A 24,690-nucleotide genomic window follows, 5' to 3' on the forward strand; every position below is an offset into this window, starting at 1 on the left:
GGTAACTACCCCACCGGGGGGGGTCAACAGGAGGTCAACAACCTGCTTCTTCACTCCTCTCTTCTTGCTGTAGGATGCTTCTTGTCCTCCTTTCTTCTCTTTCTCTCCTCTCCGCTTGTCCTCTCCTCTCCCTGTGTTCTCTCTCTCCTCACCCCAGACCTGGAAACTTCACCCTGCAGGTTTTTTTTTTTTTTTTAATGGTATTTAACTAGGCAAGTCAGTTAATTAAGAACAAATTTTCATTTACAATGACGGCCTACCCCGTCCAAACCTGGACGACGCTGGGCCGATTGTGTGCCGCCCTATGGGACTCCCAATCACGTCCGGATGCGATACAGCCTGGATTCAAACCAGGGACTGTAGTGACACCTCTTGCAAGGAGATGCAGTGCCTTAAACCGCTGCCCCACTCGGGAGCCCAAGAGCATGTACATCCTGCAGGTACACCCTCTGTGTGTTTCTTACTTACAGTTGGTTTAGGGCTTGTAAGTAAGCATTTCACAACAGGGTCTACTACACCCGTTGTATTCAGGGGATGAGACAAATACATTTTGATGTATTTCTGAAGGTCTCTGTGTGTGTCTGTCTATTTCTGATGGTCTGTGTGTCTGTCTGTCTGTCTGTTTCTGATGGTCTGTGTGTGTGTCTTTTTGTTTCTGATGGTCTGTGTGTGTGTTTCTGATGGTCTGTCTGTGTGTTTCTGATGGTCTGTGTGTGTGTCTGTGTGTTTTTGATGGCCTGTGTTTGTGTGCGTGTGTAGACAACACCTGGTGTAGAGGAGAAGTTCTTTAAGACATTAGAGGAGCTGGTCCACCATTATAAGTGTCGAGGGCAGGGATTGGTCCAGCACCTGTGCCACTTAGTCAAGAGAAAGACTCTGCTTCAACTCCCTGACCCCAATATCATTGAAGAGGTGCCTGATTATGAGAGTAGGTAACACACCTTGACACACACACACACACAGTTTGTCTGTACATTTGTTAGTTTTGTTCCATCTCTCAGTGTTCCGAGACCTTCATCAGAGCTGCTCAGACATACCGTCCAGACAGTTCACTATCCTTTATAACCTTCTCACTTGTGTCCTCTCACTCTCTCTCTCACATCTAGTTGTGGATGCATCAGACTATGTCCAGGTCCTGCCCTCCTGATTCAGCAGCACACTCTGAACCCTGACCCCTGGCCTGTGACATCATCTATTAGCCTGTGAGAGTCTGGGTGTGGTACCATCAGATCAGGCTGTGCTTAGTGGTCATTATGTTTTCTGTTCTGTGTGCCAGGGGTACTGAGGTTGTCAGAGAGAATAGTGTGTGTCTGTTTGTTGAAGTGGAAGTTTACGTCAATGACACATCAGAGAGGGGAATTGGGGACTAGGCCTGTGTCTGTGACTCAGTGTGTGAATCCTTCCCCCTCTCTCCATGATCTAAACTGGCCCACCACCAACAGTGAGGTTTTCCCCCTCTCTGTAGGCTGGGTCTGTCACATTACCCAGTGCTGGTAGAGTTGTTTTATTCATAATGGTTTGGGGTAGTAAGGAGTAATGGCATTCATACCTGACATAACAATGTTTATTTTTCTCTACACTCTATAGAAACATCCCATATAATTTACGGCTCATTCATCTCATGATTATGTTTTAGTCACTATGGCATTCTGAATACATAAAATCCATAAAACCCCTGTGTATTCCCTGCTCTCTCCTTGGCTTCGCTGCATTCTAGATTCCATAACTAGTACAAGGCACACACGCCTAATAAAAGTAACGACAGCTGACACAGTTAACAATATCATAGCTACGCAGGCACACATCCTTGACTGAATTCTCAGACCGAATGCAGGTTTAGGTTATCTATTTAGCTAGCTTAGACGTGTGACTTTGGTAGCCATCTAGCTAACGTTACTAGCTATCCAGCCATCTAGCTAAGCAGCCATCTATCTAGCCAAAGAAGCAACACTCACGTGGGCCAAAGTGGTGTATAGATGAATGACTGACCTTAACTAGACTATACCCTGAATTTGGTTTGAGTATTCTAGCAAATATTTGTATAACTAACCCTCATTGTTCTATCTGTAATTCTAGTTTGCGAATGTTAATGTTAGCTAGCTACTATAGATGGCCATGCTCGCTAATGTTAGCTATTAGCTAGCTATTAGCTAGCTAGCTAGGTAACATTAGCTAACTGCTGTAGCTAGCTAAGTTACCCTTGTAGCTAACGTTAGCTATTTGTTAGAGTAACATTACAAAACATTTGGTGTCGAATTGCCAAATGTTTATTGGTTTATTCAACTGTGGTGATAAAAAAATTGGAATTTAGCCGCTTCAAGTACCTACCTTTGTATGTCCATTCTGTCAAACTGAGCTAAAATTATTAGCTAGCTAGCTAATGGTAGCTACGCTTTGAGAATGTTACCAAGCCTGGCTTGGTTAAAAAAACAGGCTGTAACGATCGATTGCTAGGTAATAATGAATATTTGGCTTGGAACTAGCTAATGATAAATGATAAGAAGGATACGTCAGTCTAAATGGTTGACTTAGGCCAAATATGAATTTCAAAACCATGTTACTTATCTGAATGCAAAGACTACTCCTGTCAGCGTCAGCCTGAGTCGAATACGAGGAAGAAAATATAAATGGCGGCAAAATCTAAATTTAAACTGCTAATTTGTGGGCGGGATCACATTTACTCTAGAAATACTTATGAACACTATTCGAATTAACTCTTTGTTTTACCTTTGACTCTAGTGGTCACAATCAGTCACTTAATTTCAAAAATAGTTAAAACTACCCTTTTCAGGTCAAATAATTGTAACTCTGCTGTAATGACTCTCCATAATTTTCTGTGTACACACAAACACCACTGGGCACACACTGGTTAAATTAACGTTGTTTCCATGTCATTTCAATGAACCAATGTGGAATAGATTGACGTCTATGCCCAGGGTGACAGCACATGCATGCACACGTTTGACTGGGATACTCAGTCTGGGTTACACACACTCACACCCACCGCCATTTGTTTTTGACACACTACGGTTTTCACACCTCTCTGCAAGGTCCCTGCCGTAGATAGTGTGTTTCACTTTCAGCCAGCCTTACCTGCATCAAAGGAAAGAAGGCCCTGCAAAATTCAATATGGACTATGAGTATGTGTAATAATTGCCAAGCTGATGTAAACTTGTGTTTTTCATCCTCCATTTGCATTTCTCTTGTGATGCGGTTCACAGCAGCACTGACAGATGTGTTGACTTGACAACTGCCTCAGAGTTTTGAATGATCCTTCCCATCCTTCCCACCTTCAATGCTGACTGAATACCTGGCTAGCCAGTAACTAACTAACTTAACACCAGACACAGATGAAGACCTAACTAGCCAGTAACTAGCTAACACCAGACACAGATGAAGACCTAGCTAGCCAGTAACTAGCTAACACCAGACACAGATGAAGACCTAGCTAGCCAGTAACTAACTTAACACCAGACACAGATGAAGACCTAACTAGCCAGTAACTAGCTAACACCAGACACAGATGAAGACCTAACTAGCCAGTAACTAACTTAACACCAGACACAGATGAAGACCTAACTAGCCAGTAACTAGCTAACATCAGACACAGATGAAGACCTAGCTAGCCAGAAACTAGCTAACACCAGACACAGATGAAAACCTAGCTAGCCAGAAACTAGCTAACACCAGACACAGATGAAGACCTAGCTAGCCAGAAACTAGCTAACACCAGACACAGATGAAGACCTAGCTAGCCAGAAACTAGCTAACACCAGACACAGATGAAAGGGGAAACATATAAGTTTGCCATAGTTGCAGTGTAAACGTTTAATTATATTTGCTGACACCCTACAGTAAAACACCTTCTCTGATGTTGGTTACAAGGTGGTACGTATTAAAATGAGAGTTAAGGTGATGTCACCTTGTCCACTTAATAATGAATCCAAGTGTTTGACATGGGGGAGGGGACCAGTAACTTTATAATCAAGCTTTATCAATGTAGAAGCAAAAGTAATTTTCCATACTTTGATCAGTTTTCCTTCAAATGTCATCGAATTTCATGATAACATGATTTTGACTGTTCATGACATTTAAAGATGCTATCCTGTAAACGGTTTTTGAATGCCTGATTCTTGTCAGGCTGAACATACAGCTGTACTGAGAATAGAAACAGAAGGCAAAAGGCTGCTAGTGGTTTACTGACTCTACAATTCTGCCCAACCAAAGTTTACACACACACACACACACACACTGGCTGTGTCTGAAATGCATAGTATATCTTGTGTACATTCATCCCATGGACATATGCAGAGATTGCAATTTAAATGATTGCTATAGTGTTATTCGGATAAGTTCTGATATTTCTTGAGTTCTTAAATGTTTTGACTATTTGTTTGATATTCTACTGCAATGTTGAGGAGCTGGGAATTGAAGCATTTCGCTGCACCCTACCTGCTATAGCATCTGCTTAATTGTGCATGCCATGATCGGTCTTGCCTATTACTTACTAAAAGTACATTCTGTGTACTAATCATACTTCATACTATTTAGAACAAACTGTTTAGTATAAATGTATGCAGTAAGCAACACATATCAACATATTAGGCTCACCCATACTGAGAATGCATCATTTAATACCCAATTGCTTTGTTGCCCGCCATTCCTTCCTTTTAGTACAGATTGTCCTCTTATCTAATTATCAGATGTCAAACTCACATGGATCTGAAAATATGCTTTTTCCCTTCAATAGTTTGCAGTGAATTCCACAAGATGAAAAGTAGAAATTAGTATGACATCCTAGCATTTAAAGAATAGGTCTACTTAATTATAGACATTTCACATCTATATTTTCACAAAGCCAATCAGCCTACTATTTAGCTAGAACACAAGTACAGGTATTCCGACATGGCGACACACACACACACACACACACACACACACACACACACACACACACACACACACACACACACACACACACACACACACACACACACACACACACACACACACACACACTTGGGTCGCCTGACTTTGTCTGAAAGTAGGGGTGCAAAGTAATTAACATGAAAAATTTTGAGTACTCTAATGAAAAATGATATATATTTTTTCGACCACAAGGCCCCCCCAAAAAATATGTGTGTATTTATTATTTAGCAAATATTTGAACTCTGCATTGTTGGGAATGGGTTCCTAATTAAGCATTTCACTGTAAAGTCTACATTTGTTGTATTTGGCGTATGTGACCAATAACATTGGATTATTGGTCACTCGATCTAGTCCTATATTCCAACAGTGTGCAACAATGCTTAATTTATCATAACCATTACAGAAAACAAAACATTATTGCTAAATTGCTCCATATACACTGAGTGTACAAAACATTAAGGACACCTGCTCTTTCAATGACATAGACTCACCAGGTGAATCCAGATGAAAGATATGAACCCTCATTGTTATCACTTGTTAAATCCACTTCAATCAGTGTAGATGAAGGAGAGGAGACAGGTTAAAGAATGATTTTTAAGACAAGTGAGACATGGATTGTGTATGTGTGCCATTCAGAGGGTGAATGGGCAAGACAAAAGATTTAGGTGCCTTTGAACAGTTTATACTCAGTGTTAATTCAGTCAATAAAAAAACCAAGTGCCATTTAGGATTGATTTATTGAAACCGTAATATCAACTGGTTATATTATATCGTGGAACACGATCTTGGAAAAGGCAGTAACCTTAGCAGCATCTGCCTTCTTTTCAATACACAGACATTCGATTGAGTTTATTCTACTTGTTCTTTTGGAATTTTCAAAATGGACAATTCCACATTGAACACTGCTTGGTGATGAATTACGGCCTCAACACATTTTTTGGTGTGAATAAGGCCTAGGCTGATTCTGATAAAAGTACGCTCTTTGTCTTTATAATTAGCATATTTTCAGTGTGTGGAACCTGCCTATATTTAGGGGAGTTAAAGGCTAACCAATTCTAAATGGTACTAGCCGTTTGCAAAGTAGCACAAGCGGAAAATAGACTTGACGCAATTATTTCAAAACTGCAGGTCTTTGTTGGAACACATATAACCCTACTTCAATCAACCAGCCCATTTGGAAGTTGTGTTAAAACTGTTGTCATTTGGTAAGGAATGTAGCTTGTGTATTCCATCAGTTAGATATGTTTTTATAGGTATGTATTTCTGGAGACCCTTGTGTAGGAGCTTGTGTGTAGATTCAGGACAGGTGTGTAGATGGAGCGGTCAGAACGCAATTGAGTGAGTGAGACAAGAAGGGGAAAGGGAATTTAGGGAGAAGAACTCCTTGATGCTTGGGTTATAGCTCCATATAGCTCCGCGTTGACATGACTGTTTGACGGTAGGTGGGGTCGGTACATCCTCTATAAAGACAAACTTACTTCCTTGACATCTTCCTTTCCGGCTCATATGGGAGTTAATGGAAATAATATAGACATAATAGCAAAAAAATAATATGGTGGCTAAACAGGTGCAGTTAGGTAGAGGGGAAATTAAAACATGGGTTAGGAAAAATGGGTTAGATATCTGGCAGAGACAATGGGATGAAAGTAGTAAGGGCAGACATTGTTATAGTAGTATGTAATGGGAACAGAAGGGAGGAAGTTATGTTGTGTAGTATGAGATTAGGGCATACAGGATTGATTTCCTCTTTGAAATTGATACGAAAACATGGTACTGGGATGTGTAATGCTGTATGGTAGAGGAAACAGTGGAACATGTATTGAAAGGGAGAGGTTGTTTGACAGGGTCAGAGAGGTTGGACGGGAATGGGAATTGGGTGGTATTTTGGGTGGAGGTGATGGGTTTGAAGGGAATTGTTGTATTTTGTTTGAAATTCTGCAGGTGTAGAAGCACGGTGGCTAGGAAAAACTCCCTAGAAAGGCCAAAACCTAGGAAGAAACCTAGAGAGGAACCAGGCTATGTGGGGTGGCCAGTCCTCTTCTGGCTGTGCCGGGTGGAGATTATAACAGAACATGGCCAAGATGTTCAAATGTTCATAAATGACCAGCATGGTCCAATAATAATAAGGCAGAACAGTTGAAACTGGAGCAGCAGCACGGCCAGGTGGACTGGGGACAGCAAGGAGTCATCATGTCAGGTAGTCCTGAGGCATGATCCTAGGGCTCAGGTCCTCCAAGAGAGAGAAAGAAAGAGAGAAAGAGAGAATTAGAGAGAGCACACTTAAATTCACACAGGACACCGAATAGGACAGGAGAAGTACTCCAGATATAACAAACTGACCCTAGCCCCCCGACACATAAACTACTGCAGCATAAATACTGGAGGCTGAGACAGGAGGGGTCAGGAGACACTGTGGCCCCATCCGATGATACCCCCAGACAGGGCCAAACAGGAAGGATATAATCCCACCCACTTTGCCAAAGCACAGCCCCCACACCACTAGAGGGATATCTTCAACCACCAACTTACCATCCTGAGACAAGGCTGAGTATAGCCCACAAAGATCTCCGCCACGGCACAACACAAGGGGGGGCGCCAACCGAGACAGGATGATCACATCAGTGACTCAACCCACTCAGGTGACGCACCCCTCCCAGGGACGGTATGAGAGAGCCCCAGTAAGCCAGTGACTCAGGCCCTGTAATAGGGTTAGAGGCAGAGAATCCCAGTAGAAAGAGGGGAACCGGCCAGGCAGAGACAGCAAGGGCGGTTTGTTGCTCCAGAGCCTTTCCGTTCACCTTCCCACTCCTGGGCCAGACTACACTCAATCATATGACCGACTGAAGAGATGAGTCTTCAATAAAGACTTGAAGGTTGAGACCGAGTTTGCGTCTCTGACATGGGTAGGCAGACCGTTCCATAAAAATGGAGCTCTATAGGAGAAAGCCCTGCCTCCAGCTGTTTGCTTAGAAATTCTAGGGACAATTAGGAGGCCTGCGTCTTGTGACCGTAGCGTACGTGTAGGTATGTACGGCAGGACCAAATCAGAGAGATAGGTAGAAGCAAGCCCATGTAATGCTTTGTAGGTTAGCAGTAAAACTGTGTAGGGAGGCTAGCACTGGAGTAATATGATCAAATGTTTTGGTTCTAGTCAGGATTCTAGCAGCCGTATTTAGCACTAACTGAAGTTTATTTAGTGCTTTATCCGGGTAGCTGGAAAGTAGAGCATTGCAGTAGTCTAACCTAGAAGTGACAAAAGCATGTATTCATTTTTCTGCATAATTTTTGGACAGAAAGTTTCTGATTTTTGCAATGTTACGTAGATGGAAAAAAGCTGTCCTTGAAATGGTCTTGATATGTTCTTCAAAAGAGAGATCAGGGTCCAGAGTAACGCCGAGGTCCTTCACAGTTTTATTTGAGACGACTGTACAACCATTAAGATTAATTGTCAGATTCAACAGAAGATCTCTTTGTTTCTTGGGACCTAGAACAAGCATCTCTGTTTTGTCCGAGTTTAAAAGTAGAAAGTTTGCAGCCATCCACTTCCTTATGTCTGAAACACATGCTTCTAGCGAGGGCAATTTTGGGGCTTCACCATGTTTCATTGAAATGTACAGCTGTGTGTCATCCGCATAGCAGTGAAAGTTAACATTATGTTTTCGAATAAGATCCCCAAGAGGTAAAATATATAGTGAAAACAATAGTGGTCCTAAAACAGAACCTTGAGGAACACCGAAATTTACAGTTGATTTGTCAGAGGACAAACCATTCACAGAGACAAACTGATATCTTTCCGACAGATAAGATCTAAACCAGGCCAGAACTTGTCCGTGTAGACCAATTTGGGTTTCCAATCTCTCCAAAAGAATGTGGTGATCGATGGTATCAAAAGCAGCACTAAGGTCTAGGAGCACGAGGACAGATGCAGAGCCTCGGTCTGATGCCATTAAAAGGTCATTTACCACCTTCACAAGTGCAGTCTCAGTGCTATGATGGGGTCTAAAACCAGACTGAAGCATTTCATATACATTGTTTGTCTTCAGGAAGGCAGTGAGTTGCTGCGCAACAGCCTTTCCTAACATTTTTGAGAGGAATGGAAGATTCGATATAGGCCGATAGTTTTTTATATTTTCTGGGTCAAGGTTTGGCTTTTTCAAGAGAGGCTTTATTACTGCCACTTTTAGTGAGTTTGGTACACATCCGGTGGATAGAGAGCCGTTTATTATGTTCAACATAGGAGGGCCAAGCACAGGAAGCAGCTCTTTCAGTAGTTTAGTTGGAATAGGGTCCAGTATGCAGCTTGAAGGTTTAGAGGCCATGATTATTTTCATCATTGTGTCAAGAGATATAGTACTAAAACACTTGAGCGTCTCTCTTGATCCTAGGTCCTGGCAGAGTTGTGCAGACTCAGGACAACTGAGCTTTGAAGGAATACGCAGATTTAAAGAGGAGTCTGTAATTTGCTTTCTAATAATCATGATCTTTTCCTCAAAGAAGTTCATGAATTTATCACTGCTAAAGTGAAAGCCATCCTCTCTTGGGGAATGTTGCTTTTTAGTTAGCTTTGCGACAGTATCAAAAAGGAATTTCAGATTGTTCTTATTTTCCTCAATTAAGTTAGAAAAATAGGATGATCGAGCAGCTCTTCGGTACTGCACGGTACTGTCTTTCCAAGCTAGTCGGAAGACTTCCAGTTTGGTGTGGCGCCATTTCCGTTCCAATTTTCTGGAAGCTTGCTTCAGAGCTCGGGTATTTTCTGTGTACCAGGGAGCTAGTTTCTTATGAGAAATGTTTTTAGTTTTTAGGGGTGCAACTGCATCTAGGGTATTGCGCAAGGTTAAATTGAGTTCCTCAGTTAGGTGGTTAACTGATTTTTGTCCTCTGGCGTCCATGGGTAGACAGAGGGAATCTGGAAGGACATCAAGGAATCTTTGTGTTGTCTGTGAATTTATAGCACGACTTTTGATGTTCCTTGGTTGGGGTCTGAGCAGATTATTTGTTGCAATTGCAAATGTAATAAAATGGTGGTCCGATATTCCAGGATTATGAGGAAAAACATTAAGATCCACAACATTTATTTCATGGGACAAAAATAATCACTAGTTAACTACACATGGTTGATGATATTACTAGTTTAACTAGCTTGTCCTGCGTTGCATATAATCAAAGCGGTGCCTGTTAATTTACCATCAAATCACAGCCTACTTCGCTAAACGGGTGATGATTTAACAAAAGCACATTCGCAAAAAAAGCACAATTGTTGCACAAATGTACCTAACCATGAACATCAATGTCTTTCTTAAAATCAATACACAGAAGTATATATATTTTAAACCTGCCTATTTAGTTAAAATAAATGCATGTTAGCAGGCAATATTAACTAGGGAAATTGTGTCACTTCTATTGCGTTCAGTGCAAGCAGAGTCAGGGTATATACATTAGTTTGGGCTGCCTGGCTCGTTGTGAACTGTGTGAAGACCATTTCTTCCTAACAAAGACCATAATTAATTTGCCAGAATTTTACATAATTATGACATAACATTGAAGGTTGTGCAATGTAACAGCAATATTTTTATTTGACCTTTATTTAGCTAACGTGGCAATTGTTTTCTCTCACAATATTTTTTCAAGAATGATAGCAGCCTAGCCAAGAAATAACAAATATTGATAACCATCTAGATGTCACCTTTATACATGGCCTACTACTCAATGGGAGGGCATGGAAGGCGACACTGTGACAGTGCCCTTAGCTCCTGCTTGACAAGAACTACTGGCAACACATGGGAAGTAGCTACCTAGTAGCCAATTTCAGGGTAACAGTCAAAGTAAGCACATGCATACAACGCATGAAGCAACAGTACACCCATAATGAATGCTTTTAATAAAAAATAATCAATCATCAGTTGTATAACTGAAATGTACAATTATTTGTGTAAAACTAACTGTGATATGCGACTCAAACTCATCCTCTGGTTTAAAAACGAATTCCAAACTCTCGCGATATGGTAGCTCAAATATGTACGGTAGTTGCATGGTTAGAAACGGAAGACAAAAAACACCGCTCAATCAAAACCGTCTAACCTATAGCAGAGCGCTTTCGACACACCTACTAATTTCCACACGCCCACTACTTTCCTTTCGACCAACACACCTACTTGCCCATACTCCGGTCGCCATATTGGAATGCAGCTACCCCTTTCAGTATCTCATTGGCTGTTCCGCTGTTCGAAGTGGAAAGCGGGAGGAAGTGGAAGAGGTACGACAACGCTTGACAGAAGAGGACAGAAATAATGTATGTATTTATTTATTTTTTAAATCAAATTGGTGTTTATGTTATTGATGTATATTTCATAAAGTTACGTGAATAATGATAATCAATGCCGTTATAATTTGCCACATCTAAACATTAGTCGGGGATCATAACAATAGTTAGCCTAGGTAGCAAGCTAGTTAGCATGAACTGTTTTCCTTTGCTAACAAGTTGTCAAACCAAAGCCGTATCAGCTGTAGTTCAGCCATTGCGTTTTTAAAAGTGTAACTGTCTATACTGTTTGACTAAGCTTCCCAGCAAACGCTCCAAACAACGCCTGTAGCTGATAAACAGTGTCATGCAGATGAACTGCTACTGAGCTCAAAAGGGCTGTTGTGTTGCAGAATGGACGTAACGACGTGTCTGAAGTCTCTCCTGCTGGCCATCCACCAGTACAGAGACAACAGGACGGCCCATAACGCTGCCCAGCTGCAGAAACAAGTGGAGGTCAGTTTCAACATGTCTACTTTGTGAGATATATCAACGTGACACTGAGCACGGTTACATGCACACAATACGAGTTGGGAGTGAACGTTATTTATAATAAGGATTACAGAAAATTGGACCACTGAAATGAAAATGGATGGGCCTCCCTTCAGCAAAATACATTTGACCTAAACCCTCCCTGAATGCTTGAAAAAAACAAGGGACCCTCCCCTATACCCCAAATAATGATTAAAATATAACGTAGATAACAGAGAACTTGTCCACCGTTTACCCTCACTTCTTGGACAGACCAGAGCCTTAGATATGCAGTTTTAGAAACTGTTATTCATCCTGTAAGCATTGCATGGCAACACAGGAATTTTGATAGTGCACAGGTCTGCGGGCCAGAAGGTTGTGGGTTTGCAGACCACTTTGGACAAGAGTAGGGGTTGGAATGATCTCCTTTAGTGTAAAAACATTGCATGAATCTATCATCGTATTTGCAGGTCAGGAAAAAAATAGCCTTTTATAAAAATGTCATGCAGCTCTACGTCATTTTACATATTAGCAGAATCTATTTCTATACCTTTTTAAATGACCAAAGTTACAGTCTAAGAATGGCCAGGGAGATAGATATATGTGTTGTTCTTGTCATATTTTTCCAATGCCAAATCGATGTATCTTGTTTGCAACGAAACTGTCCCTGTTTGCAAATAATAAAAACTGAGACGTCATTAGGAATCTGAGCATGGTACTTTCACAAGGTAGGCCTACCTTTCCATCCCAGCCAGAGTAGGCCTACCTTTCCATCCCAGCCAGAGTAGGCCTACCTTTCCATCCCAGCCAGAGTAGGCCTACCTTTCCATCCCAGCCAGAGTAGGCCTACCTTTCCATCCCAGCCAGAGTAGGCCTACCTTTCCATCCCAGCCAGAGTAGGCCTACCTTTCCATCCCAGCCAGAGTAGGCCTACTGACGCAGAAAAATGGAAGCTTTAACTGCTGGCTGCTCTTCTTCTGTTGCTTAACTCAACGAGAGAAGGTCACAAGTGTTTCCCTAAAAGCTGTCTTGGTTGAAACATTTTCTATGGTACAGAAAGTGAATAGCTTAATCAATTGATTGCTTGTGAAGTAAAGTATATATTTTTGTCTCCTCAGCTACAGAAAGTTGTAGCTCAGCCTATGAATGTCAAAGAAACAAAACAATGATATCACTATATGCATCGCAGTCATGTTTTTCCAGGGTGTTTTACTGCTTGTTCCAAGCATAAAGTATTGCGGACCAAAGCGTTGTTATAGATCACTTTATATAATCGGATCCGTTTGAGTTTTCTTCCAAATCATAAGCTTACAAGGGGTAGGCCTGTGCTTTTTTGCCATATAGTTTAATGAAAGGTAGGCATATAGCATATCCCCTCAATTCGAGTCTTGGTTTTAACAGCCCTTCCACTGACACATAGGTAGGTTATTTAAAGAGTGCATGGTTGGTGAAGGAATTGACCGTTAAATCTATGCATATAGCAGCCTATAGCCTAATTTTTGTCTGTCGAACAGGTAGGCATGCCTCTTGTTTCTTAAATAGGAAGAAATAGGCTTCAACACACAGCCCTCTTGTTAGTAAAGTCAAACTAAAATGAAGACGGTTGAAATGAATTATACCTACTGGAATTTGCCTACGTTCAGCACCATGCGCTGTCCACTTCTGATTGATTGTGCCAAAGCTGCTGCTTCAAGTCGCTTCAAATACGCAGCTAAAACGCAAATTAAGCTGTTTACATGTCTTGCCATAATCGGTTTATTATCGAATTATTAGTGTGCATGTAAATGTGTGTGTATTGTGTGTGTGTGTGTAGGAGCTGTCAGGAATGCAGTGTGTTCGTCTGCTGTCGTCGGGCCAGGTCCTGCCCAGTGAGTGTGTCTGTGGACTTGTGGAGTTGGCAGGAGACCCTAACACTAGCCCCGCACTCACCGGAACCATAATCTCTCTACTGGCCCAACTAGGTACACACACACACAAATTCCCAACACATTTCAGTCATACTATTTTGGTCAACAGCCGACAATGTTTCTCTCACTCAAAAAGAATACAAAACCAATTGAACTTGTGTTGGTGTGTGTGTTCTCTCCCCCAGTCTGTGATGATGAGAGCAGAGATGTTCTCCAGAGCAGTTATAACCTGACCAGCACTCTGGCCTCCATCATCCACTGCCACAGCTCCACCCCCAAGGAGCCGCTGGTACTACAAGTAAGGACAGAACTCTCCATATTGCCTGACAATCAGACTGGGATACCTCTGGTTCACAGTCTAACATTAATGTCATACGTTTGTTTGGAAGTGTGCTCAGATTCCTATCTCCTGAAGCATGCGCAGAACCATGTAAACACGCGCATGAGCTCGGCAAGTATGCATGCGTCACGTGCCTGTATTTTCATCTTGTGGGCATGCTTCACGTGATAGAAATCTGAACCCACTACCAGCACTTTGAAATATTTACGCATTTATACTTTCCTGTGGATATATTGTGAGACATTCCTACCTGAAAAAGGACCAACCACACGGACAACTGGTAAAGTAACATTTTATTCAGCATTCTGGCTTGTAGAGGTCGTGAGAGAACTCTCCTGCTCCAAACACTAATTTCTCCCCGACGTAGAATTATATGAAATCAACGTCTGGTCTTCAGGCTACTCACCAGAATGACATGATGAGACTTAACCAGGGGTCATGAACCCTGGTCTTGGAGAATTACGGCGCTACTCAAAGCCACAGCTCTGGTGGGAAACATGGCTGTAGAATGTGATGTTCAACTACTACTGTAGTAACTCTGTGTGTCTCAGTGTCTAAAGGTGCTACAGACTCACATATAACTGCTGTAGTAACTCTGTCTCATTGTTTAAAACCTATTTGTGATAGGGGGCAGCATTTTCACGTTTGGATGAAAAGCGTGCCCAGAGTAAACTGCCTGCTACTCAGTCCCAGTTGCTAATATATGCATATATTAATATATGCATATAGATTTGGATAGAAAACACTCTGAAGTTTCTAAAAACTGTTTTGAATGATGTCTGTGAGTATAACAGAACTCATATGGCAGGCAAAAACCTGAGAAAAATCCAACCAGGAAGTGGGAAATCTGAGGTTTGTAGTTTTTCAAAGCTTGCCCTGTCGAAAACACAGTGCCTATGGGGTCAGATTTCACTTCCTAAGGCTTCCATTAGATGTCAACTGTCTTTAGAAACTTGTTTGAGGCTTCTACTGTAAAGGAGGGGCTCATAAGGACTCTTTGAGTCAGTAGTCTGGCAGAGTGCCACAAGCTCGTGATGCTTGTTCATGTGAGAAGTAGCTCTCGTTCCATTGCTTTTCTACAGACAAAGGAATTCTCCGGTTGGAACATTATTGAAGATTTATGTTAAAAACATCCTAAAGATTGATTCTATACATCATTTGACATGTTTCTACCGACTGTAACAGAACTTTGGACAGAACGTTTGGACTTTGACTGGACCTAGTGCTCACACCTCATGAAGATGGATTACTGGGCTGAACGTGCTAACACCAAGGAGGAATTTGGACATAAATTAGGAACTTTATCGAACAAATCAAACATTTATTGTGGAACTGGGATTCCTGGGAGCGCATTTTGATGAAGATCATCAAAGGTAAGTCAATATTTATAATGCTATTTCTGACTAATGTTGACTCCAACATGGTGGATATTTCTTTGGCTGGTTTGGTCTCTGAGCGCCGTACTCAGATTATTGCATGGTGTGCCTTTTCCGTAAAGTTTAAAAAAATCTTTAATTCTGTGAATAACACTTGTATCTTTTATCAATGTTTATTATGAGTATTTCTGGAAATTGATGTGGCACTCTGCAAAATCACTGGATGTTTTGTAAGCAAAACATTACTGAACGTAACACGCCAATGTAAACTGAGATTTTTGGATATAAAAATGCACTTTATCGAACAAAACATACATGTATTGTGTAACATGATGTCCTATGAGTGTCATCTGATGAAGATCATCAAAGGTTAGTGATTATTTGTATCTATATTTCTGCTTTTTGTGACTCCTATCTTTGGCTGGAAAAATGGCTGTGTGTGTTTTTGTGACTTGGCTCTGACCTAACATAATCATATGTTGTGCTTTCGCTGTAAAGCCTTTTTGAAATCGGACACGATGGGTAGATAAACTTCTTGTTAATCTTTCATTTGGTGTATTGCACTTGTTAATGTGTGAAAGTTACATATTGAATTCCGCGGACTGCCTTTTCAGCGGAATGTTGTCGAGGGGTGCCGCTAGCGGAACCCCTAGCCACAAGAATTAAAGGTGCTACAGACTCACGTATAACTGCTGTAGTAACTCTGTGTGTCTCAGTGTTTAAAGGTGCTACAGAGACTCACCTATAACGGAGGGATATTCCACTGTGCCAACTACATCCATGAGCTCATAGACTTTCTGATGAGCAACATGTAAGATACCTCTCCTCTCTCTCTTCTCCCACTCCAGAGTATAGCAGAGGTGAATGTTTACATGTAAGTATTCATTTTGTCCCCTTTGTATACCCCCCCCCCCCTCCAGCCAGTCGCACAATGATGACATCACCATGCCGTGCCTGGGTTTGATGGCTAACCTGGTTCGCTACAACCTGTCAGTCCAGACTCACATTAAAGCTCTGGTGAGGACCACCCTCTCTCTACCGCCGTCCATCCAGCTTTTCAATTTAACCCTTACTCACCCTCTTTTCTCTCCTTCGTTCTCTTTGATGGAACGGCTTGTTGTAATGGGAAGGCATTCTACTGAACGTTGGTTAACATCTGGGTGTGTGTGTTCCTACAGAGCAATGTGAAGGTGTTCTACCGAACCCTGATTAACTTCCTGGCCCACAACAGTTTGACGGTGGTGGTGTTCGCTCTCTCCATACTGGCCAGCCTCACTCTCAATGAAGATGTGGGGGAGAAGGTAACACACACACACACACACACACACACACACACACACACACACAGAGACACACACACACACAGAGACACACACAGACACAGAGACACACACACACACAGAGACGCACACACACAGAGACACACACAGACACAGAGACACACACACACACAGAGACACACACACACACACACACACACACACACAGAGACACACACACACACACACACAGAGACACACACACACACACACACACACACACACACACACACACACAGAGACACACACACACACACAGAGACACACACACACACACACACACACACACAGAGACACATACACACACACACACAGAGACACATACACACACACACACACACACACACAGAGACACACACACACACACACACAGAGACACACAGAGACACACACATACACACACACAGAGACACATACACACACACACACAGAGACACACACACACACACACACACACAGAGACACACACACACACACACACAGAGACACACACACACACACACACAGAGACACACACACACACACACACACACACACACACAGAGACACACACACACACACACACACAGAGACACACACAGAGACACAGACACAGAGACACACACAGAGACACAGACACATACACACACACACACACACACACACACACACACACACACACACACACACACAGAGACACACACACACACACAGAGACACACACAGACACACACACAGAGACACACACACACACAGAGACACACACAATGACACGCAGAGACACACACACACACACAATGACACGCAGACACACACACACAGACACCAAGGTTTTCTCTATCTTTAGTTCTGGTGGTGACAACTCTCTGTCTGGGCTCTGGGACTTGTGTGTGTGTGTTTCAGCTGTTCCATTCTAAGAACATCCACCAGACATTCCAGCTGATCTTTAACATCATCGTCAACGGCGACGGAACCCTAACCAGGAAGTACTCTGTAGACCTACTGGTGGACCTGCTAAAGAACCCCAAGATGGCGGACTACCTGACTAGGTATACACACACACACACACACATATATATAGTTTTATAGAAGAATAGAAGTAATGTTGTTTATGTCTCTCCCTCCTCTCTGTAGGTATGAACACTTCTCAGTGTGCGTGTCCCAGGTGTTGGGTCTGCTACATGTTAAAGACCCAGACTCTGCTGCCAAGGTGTTGGAGCTGCTCCTGGCTCTGTGTGGTGTGTCAGGCCTGAGGTCTCTGCTGTGTGAGGTCGTGTTCCGTCCCGCCGCCCCACGGCTCCGAGCTGCCAGCCGCAGACAGGGGGTGGGCCTAGACGCAGGGCAGAAAACCGAGCCGGGCTTAGCTCTCATCCAATGGCTGAGCTCTCCGGCTGAGGGGGAGGAGTTATGCTGTCTACAGGCCCTGCAGCTGCTGACTGAACTACTGGAAGTACGGCACACACAGAACTAAAAGTGGAAACCTGGATTTCACTACAACGCTTTCACCAATTCAGTCTAGCACAGTGATGACTCCTGCAGATAAAGGGACTTGCACTGATTGGCTCTTTGTCCTGGTGTTTTTCCCTCCAGGAGGCGTTGGGTTCACAGGTCGTGTCTGTGTGCGTGTTGGGCTTCGTTGAGTTGTTGATTCCAGTGGTGTTGGATCTACTGCAGGGACTGGACCCAGCCGCACCAGACAGCCAGCTCAGAACACACTGCATACGCACAACACACACCACCAGCCTGCTGCTAAATATCCTTTACGTGTGTGTGTGGTGTGTGTGTGTGTGTGGTGTGTGTGTGTTTGTGTATCAGCCTTAACTCTTCCACTGCTGTGTAGTGAGGACTCGGTGTGTAGGGTGGTGTCTCGTCAGATGAGCTCCCAGCTCTGTCTCTCTCAGGTGGAACTACTGCTCTCCTGTTGCCATAACAATGACCCGCTCACCTGCCCCCTCACCGGCCACGACAGTAGCCTCAGGTCAGTGACCACACACACCCTCAGAACACACACGCACACAGAACATGGTTGTTAACACCTGTGTGTGTTCCAGTCAGGTGTGTGGTGAGGCTGTGTTGAAGGCTGTGGAGTTGATGAGTAAACTGAGACAGCAGGTGAAGGACATGGAGACCAGCTTCTACAGAATACTACAGGTACACACACACACACACACCTGTGGAGCCGAGCTTAAAGATTGCCATAGTTAAATTTCTCTCCCTACAGGACCAGAGGATGGTCACGCCCCTCTCTCTGGCGCTGACGTCCAGTCACAGAGAGCATGTTCAGACCGGGCTTCGTCTACTGTTGGAGGCCACGCCTCTCCCAGACTTCCCTTCGCTGGTGTGAGTGATTGAACACATACCCACATGTTTAGTCAGTCAGTGTTTATTCTGACTGCTGCCTGTGTCTCAGTCTAGGGGAGAGCATCGCTGCCAACAATGCATATCGCCAGAGGGAGGCTGAGCTGTCTGTCAAACGGGTTGCTGTGCAACAGGATGTCCCAGCCCCCATGGGGAAAAGCCTATCAGGGCCTTCTCCCTCCAGCCCCTCCCACAGCATTCACAGCCTCATAGAGAAACTACAGAACGGCATGGAGGTGTGTGCGTCTGTATTCTGACGTGTGTTGTAGATGGTGTGTGTGAGTCTGTATTCTGACGTGTGTTGTAGATGGTGTGTGTGTGCGTCTGTATTCTGACCTGTGTTGTAGATGGTGTGTGTGAGTCTGTATTCTGACGTGTGTTGTAGATGGTGTGTGTGCGTCTGTATTCTGACGTGTGTTGTAGATGGTGTGTCTGTATTCTGACGGGTGTTGTAGATGGTGTGTGTGAGTCTGTATTCTGACGTGTGTTGTAGATGGTGTGTGAGAGTCTGTATTCTGACGTGTGTTGTAGATGGTGTGTGTGAGTCTGTATTCTGACGTGTGTTGTAGATGGTGTGTGTGTGAGTCTGTATTCTGACGTGTGTTGTAGATGGTGTGTGTGTCTGTATTCTGACGTGTGTTGTAGATGGTGTGTGTGACGTGTATGTGTTCTAGTTGCAGGATCAGATGAAGGATGTGCGTGTGTCAGAGATCATGGATGTTTATGAACAGAAGATCTCCTCTCTGGCGGTGAGGATCTCTCCCAGAACTCCCAACTCCATACCTGTCAACTAATGGTCACGGTGGTGCTGTCAACTCTGATGGTCACGGTGGTGCTGTCAACTCTGATGGTCACGGTGGTGCTGTCAACTCTGATGGTCACAGTGGTGCTGTCAACTCTAATGGTCACGGTGGTGCTGTCAACTCTGATGGTCACAGTGGTGCTGTCAACTCTGATGGTCACAGTGGTGCTGTCAACTCTGATGGTCACAGTGGTGCTGTCAACTGTCAACTAATTTCCACAATTTCTTTGCATTTGATGTAACCACCATGAGACATTTAATTGAGTTAGTATTGTAACTGCTTCTCTCTCCCTCTCTCTCCAGTCTAAGGAGGGGAGGTTACAGGATCTGTTAGAGGCCAAAGCTCTGGCTCTCTCTCAGGCCGACCGCCTCATCACTCAGTACCGCTGTCAACGAGCTCAGGCAGAGGCCGAGGTAACACACACACACACACACACAGACGCGCACACAGAGGCCTTGGCTTCTAACACAGATGGCCTTTGTCTCGGTCTCTCTGTAGGCACGTAAGCTAGCATCTATGCTGAAGGAGGCAGAACAGAGGAGAGAGGAGCTGCAGGTTCGTAACAGAAGAGTTAGCACATGCTAAGAGGTTTAGCATTACTGTTCTGCTAAAGACTAGCTAGCAGATGCTAACAGGTGTGTGTCCGTTAGGTGGAGTTGGGCAGCCAGGTGCTGGAGGCAGAGAGGGCGAAGGGAGACATCGAGGAGTTGTTGCAACACAATGCTAGGCTGCAGGCTGACTCTCAGGAACACCAGTCTCTCAAAGGATCCTATAACCAGCTGCTTAACAGGTCATACTCTCACACACTGATCTCTATGGTCTTCTCTACAAAGACGTTTCACATGCATGTATTTGATGATGCGATTCCTGTTCCTGTGTAGGTTTAATGAGAGTGAGCGTCTGTTGAAGGAGCTGCAGGCGGCTCATATCTCCCTCATTAAACAGATGGACACACTGAGGAAGACCCAGGACACACTACGACTACAGCACGACAAGTAAGACACACACAGTAACAATAAAAACATTCCCTCGCCAACTATTTACAATCATTTTTTCTTTCTCTTTTTCAGGGCATTGTGTGAGCTGAAAGAGAGGCAGGAGCAAATGAAATCCTTTCAATCAGAGCTTCAGCAGAGAAACTGTGACATCACAGGTCAGTTTGAGCTAAACCAGTTACCGCTCTCTTACTCTCTCTCCTTCCCTCTCTTACTCCAAACCCCTTCTCTCTCCTACTTTCCCTCACTTTTACTGTCTCTCTCTTTCTCCCTTTCTCTCGCTAACTCTGTCCCTCTTCTCTCAGGTCTGCGTGGTGAGTTGCGGGGTCAGGAGGAGAGGGGGAGAGCGAAAGAGAAAGAGAGGGAAGAACTAGAGGAAACAGTGGATATTCTGAGGAAGGAACTCAACAAGACTGAGCTGGCCAGAAAAGACGCCAGCATCAGGGTAAGAACACACTGGTAAAGTATTGGAGGAGGGAGGGTGTCGCCAGCTAGCTTGTACACAGTACTGAATAAGATAATAACCAACTCCACAAGGGGAGATCTAAATGATTATAATACAAAGTCCTTTCTGGTAAGGAAGTTGGCTAAGTCTGTGTCCCCTCTCCTTCCCTGTCCCCTCTCCTCTCCTGTTTACTCTCCTTTCCTTCACCCTGTCCTTTCCTCCTGTCCCCTCTCGTGTCCTCTCCTCTCCAGGCGTCCTCTCTGGAGCTGCAGAAAGCCCAGGTGGAGGCCAAACTGCAGAAGAAAGAGGACGAGCTGAACAAACACTCTTCTATGATCGCCATGATACACAGCCTCAGCTCTGGCAAACAGAAGAGTGACGTCAACCTGTCCCTCTGAGACACAAACACACACTGCCAATCTGTCTCTGTGACATCTGCACACACACACAGGATCAGAAGGAATGGATATTTTTAAACTGATTTAGTAACCCATTTCTGTAATTTTAATGTACCGCTATCTGCATTTTTAAACCCATTGTCCATATATCCTGCATTTACCATTATTTTACCATCTGTTTTTCTGTTGTATTGACGTCTAAATAAATATTAACTGGTCTGATGATCAGTGTGTTTGGGATTTTATCTGTAGTGACATAGTGGGAACAGCAGGAGCCGAGTTTGAACCAGCAACCCAGTGTTTTATGAGACGAATGACCTGATCTCTTATCTAAGTCCAGACCTCTTAGCAGAGGCTGTAGTAGACTGGACTCACAGGTGGGGTACAGGACAGTGAAGGGGAGTTTTAGACATATCCAATTTCCCTACCAAAACCTACAGCACTGTGTACAGAGACACAGTAGGCATTTTGCTCTTTAAATTATAATCTGTGCCCCGGCCACACAAGAACACACAGGTGAATGGACACATGCCTTACAATGTCCTCTGAATGTCATTCAGACTAATGCACCAGACAGCTTTCAAAGACTGGTGCAGTGTTGCCTTGGAGACCAGGCATTTTTGACTAGGCCTACTCACTGATCCAAATGTAAAGAGGTGGAAAACAGGTTGGGGTTGAGCAGGCAACATGAGGTAGAAGTAAAATAAGACTAGTAAAGTGAATGTATTTAATGTTCGCAGTATAATGAGGAATGATCCAGTGCTATTATGGCAGTACGTTTCTCCTCAATATCAGAACATAAGGAAAACAAACATTCACAGATAACTAAATGGACCAATAGAAAATAATCAGTACCTATACAATAGTAACATGTTATTTAACTGGTAACTACAGAGGGGATGTTTTTGGTCAAATAGTCTTGCTTAGCATAAGAAGCACTTGAATGTCCACTTTGAATAGGCCCATTTTCACCTCTAGGTCAACCTTGTCTTGATTCTGAAGCACTGCTACAGTATTTTGGTTATGGCTGTTAGCCCAGCTAGCACACTTGGTTCCTTGGAAGTTGTGGGAATGTACTTTTTTTTTGGTTTCCCATTGGTTCTGGTAACAATGCCATACGTTTCCTGACTGTTAAAACTGAACGTTTCTAAACGTTCTGAGAATGGAAGTGAACATTTTGCCTGTTCTGGGAATGTACATTTTTAGGTTGCAGGGAGAATCTGCAAATGTTTTTCTATGGTTCTTATCGTGGAAATATTCGGTCAATCATATTTCACAAATACCAGAGCATGTGAGTTAAAATAGACTTTAACTACATGACAAAAGCCCAGCTGGTTCATGAATACAACCACGACCTTGATTCTACCTGCCCTTCGGTACCTATTGGACTCTGATCTGGTTTGGACCTTTTTGCCTGTCCTCGACCATTCTCTTGCCCTACCCCTTTGGATTAATAAACATTGTAAGACTCCAACCATCTGCCTCCTGTGTCTGCATCTGAGTCTCGCCTTGTGCCTTGATAGGATAGGTGTGTAAGCAATATGATTATAGCTACACCTTGTAATTGTGTAGGTGAAATTGTCATCATTGCTCATTTGCGTGTATGCAACTGGAGAATTATCCAATTGTCACCTTTCCACTTTGTCCTCCCCTGGGTCAATATCGCTTCCTTCTGTCTGAGGCACTGGTGTGTCTGCTGTGGCGTGTCTGCTGTTGTGTGTCTGCTGTGACTGACCCCTCTTCTTCTTCACCTTGTTGTCTTTCTGTCTTCCTCTCTTCTCCATTCTGAAGTGGTTTTCCACTCTGTTTTCATTTGGACCATTTGTATTTGCTGGAGGGGGATAGGTGAGTTTAGGGTGAGTTAGCAGGATGCAGACTCAAAAACAGCTAGAATGATTAAATGCATTTAACCATAAGGACATGAATATTCCATGGACGTCTACCTGTGGCAGAGAGTGACTCTCCCTCTTCAGATGACCATGTTACGTCTGCATTGGGGCAGAAAACCTTGAGACCGTAAAGTATCAAAAACTGAAAGCTGTTCATCAAAAGCCACCAATGTAACCCTCCTCTCGGTTCATCAGGAGGTGGTTGTGTTAAATGGTTCAACAGATTATGATGTCATCATCATCATAACTTACCTCTCAGCAGGTAACATATCACTGCTGCTATAATCACTGCAGCTATTATTATACCAGTGATTAAACCTGGACTCAGTCCATCTGAAACTGAAGGAGAAAATACAGAGTATCAGTTTTATTGTTGAATGTGATCCTGTGAATTACAGTGAGGGGAAACAGTAAGAGTAAACTTTGTACCATCAGATAGTTTATCAGGTGTGATCTGCAGGTAGGTGAGGATCAGGTGTGTGTCTCTGGCAGTAGAGAGTTCACAGCTGTAGGTCCCCTGGTGGACCATGGTTAACTTGTGGAGCTGAAGGCTGCCAGAGTCAGATAAACTCTGAACCTGCTCCTTCCACTGGTCATCAATATACATCTGAGATGTGCCCTTGGTGTAGGTGGAGGTGAGGATGGTGTCTATCTGGTTGAACCTCCAGGTGAGGTTAAAGGTCAGGATTTCAGACTGAGAAACACTGCAGGGGATGGACACCTCACTGCTTAGAGAACCCTGGACAGGAGCTGAGATGAGGTCATGAGAAAGAGCCTTTTTAGCTTGATCTTTGCATTCTGTCTCACAATGTTGTGTTGTTGTTGTACAGTTTGCAGCCAGATAAATAAATAGAGGAATTTATTCATTGATTTATGGATTGTTTGATTAATAGTTTAATCAATTGATAACCTTGCTGTTTCAGGGTTGCTGTCCTTTCTACTGTCCCAGAGGTCACGGTACAGATGTTGGTTTGGTTTCTGCTAAACTGTTTTGTGCTGGTGATGTCATAGAGGCCCTGGTCATCCACCTTGATGCTGGTGGAGTTCTGGATGGTTCCAGGGTCAAATGAAAGGTCAGAGGGGGGGGGGGTCAGTGGTCCAGGTGAGTTTAGGCTCAGGGTAGATACCTGTAGAAATGCAGGTGATGATGTCATCTGATAACTGTATGTCCACCAAGTGG

General features: G+C 43.5%; 1 protein-coding gene across 2 annotated transcripts; it reads left to right on the forward strand.

The window, feature by feature from the left end:
- The first annotated feature begins 11,052 nt into the window (after window positions 1-11,052).
- On the forward strand, window positions 11,053-21,846 carry cip2a (cellular inhibitor of PP2A). Of its 2 annotated transcripts, none has more exons than XM_031835066.1 (22): window positions 11,053-11,221; window positions 11,584-11,686; window positions 13,515-13,662; window positions 13,794-13,906; window positions 16,041-16,135; window positions 16,245-16,341; window positions 16,503-16,625; window positions 17,526-17,671; window positions 17,757-18,072; window positions 18,213-18,375; window positions 18,453-18,600; window positions 18,674-18,773; window positions 18,844-18,962; window positions 19,033-19,216; window positions 19,655-19,729; window positions 20,086-20,196; window positions 20,282-20,338; window positions 20,434-20,573; window positions 20,665-20,778; window positions 20,854-20,936; window positions 21,084-21,223; window positions 21,475-21,846. In XM_031835066.1, exons 2-22 carry the CDS (start codon window positions 11,585-11,587, stop codon window positions 21,619-21,621), a joined length of 2,721 nt encoding a protein of 906 aa, XP_031690926.1. In that variant the 5' UTR covers window positions 11,053-11,221; window position 11,584; the 3' UTR covers window positions 21,622-21,846. The 2 variants fall into 2 exon arrangements, with proteins under 2 accessions (XP_031690926.1, XP_031690927.1); XM_031835067.1 differs by having other exon boundaries at window positions 11,088-11,221; window positions 19,661-19,729.
- The last annotated feature ends 2,844 nt before the right edge of the window (window positions 21,847-24,690 follow it).

This window comes from Oncorhynchus kisutch, linkage group LG11, assembly GCF_002021735.2.
Source record: "Oncorhynchus kisutch isolate 150728-3 linkage group LG11, Okis_V2, whole genome shotgun sequence".
NCBI lineage: Eukaryota > Metazoa > Chordata > Actinopteri > Salmoniformes > Salmonidae > Oncorhynchus > Oncorhynchus kisutch.

What these genes read in the sequence shown, in the direction of transcription:
- cip2a (XM_031835066.1), top strand. Translation starts at nt 11,585, where the DNA reads ATGGACGTAACGACGTGTCTGAAGTCTCTCCTGCTGGCCATCCACCAG. An exon ending in GCTTCTACAGAATACTACAG is followed by an intron (nt 18,774 to 18,843) that starts GTACACACACAC and finishes CTCTCCCTACAG; the next exon opens with GACCAGAGGATGGTCACGCC. An exon ending in GAAAAGACGCCAGCATCAGG is followed by an intron (nt 21,224 to 21,474) that starts GTAAGAACACAC and finishes TCTCCTCTCCAG; the next exon opens with GCGTCCTCTCTGGAGCTGCA.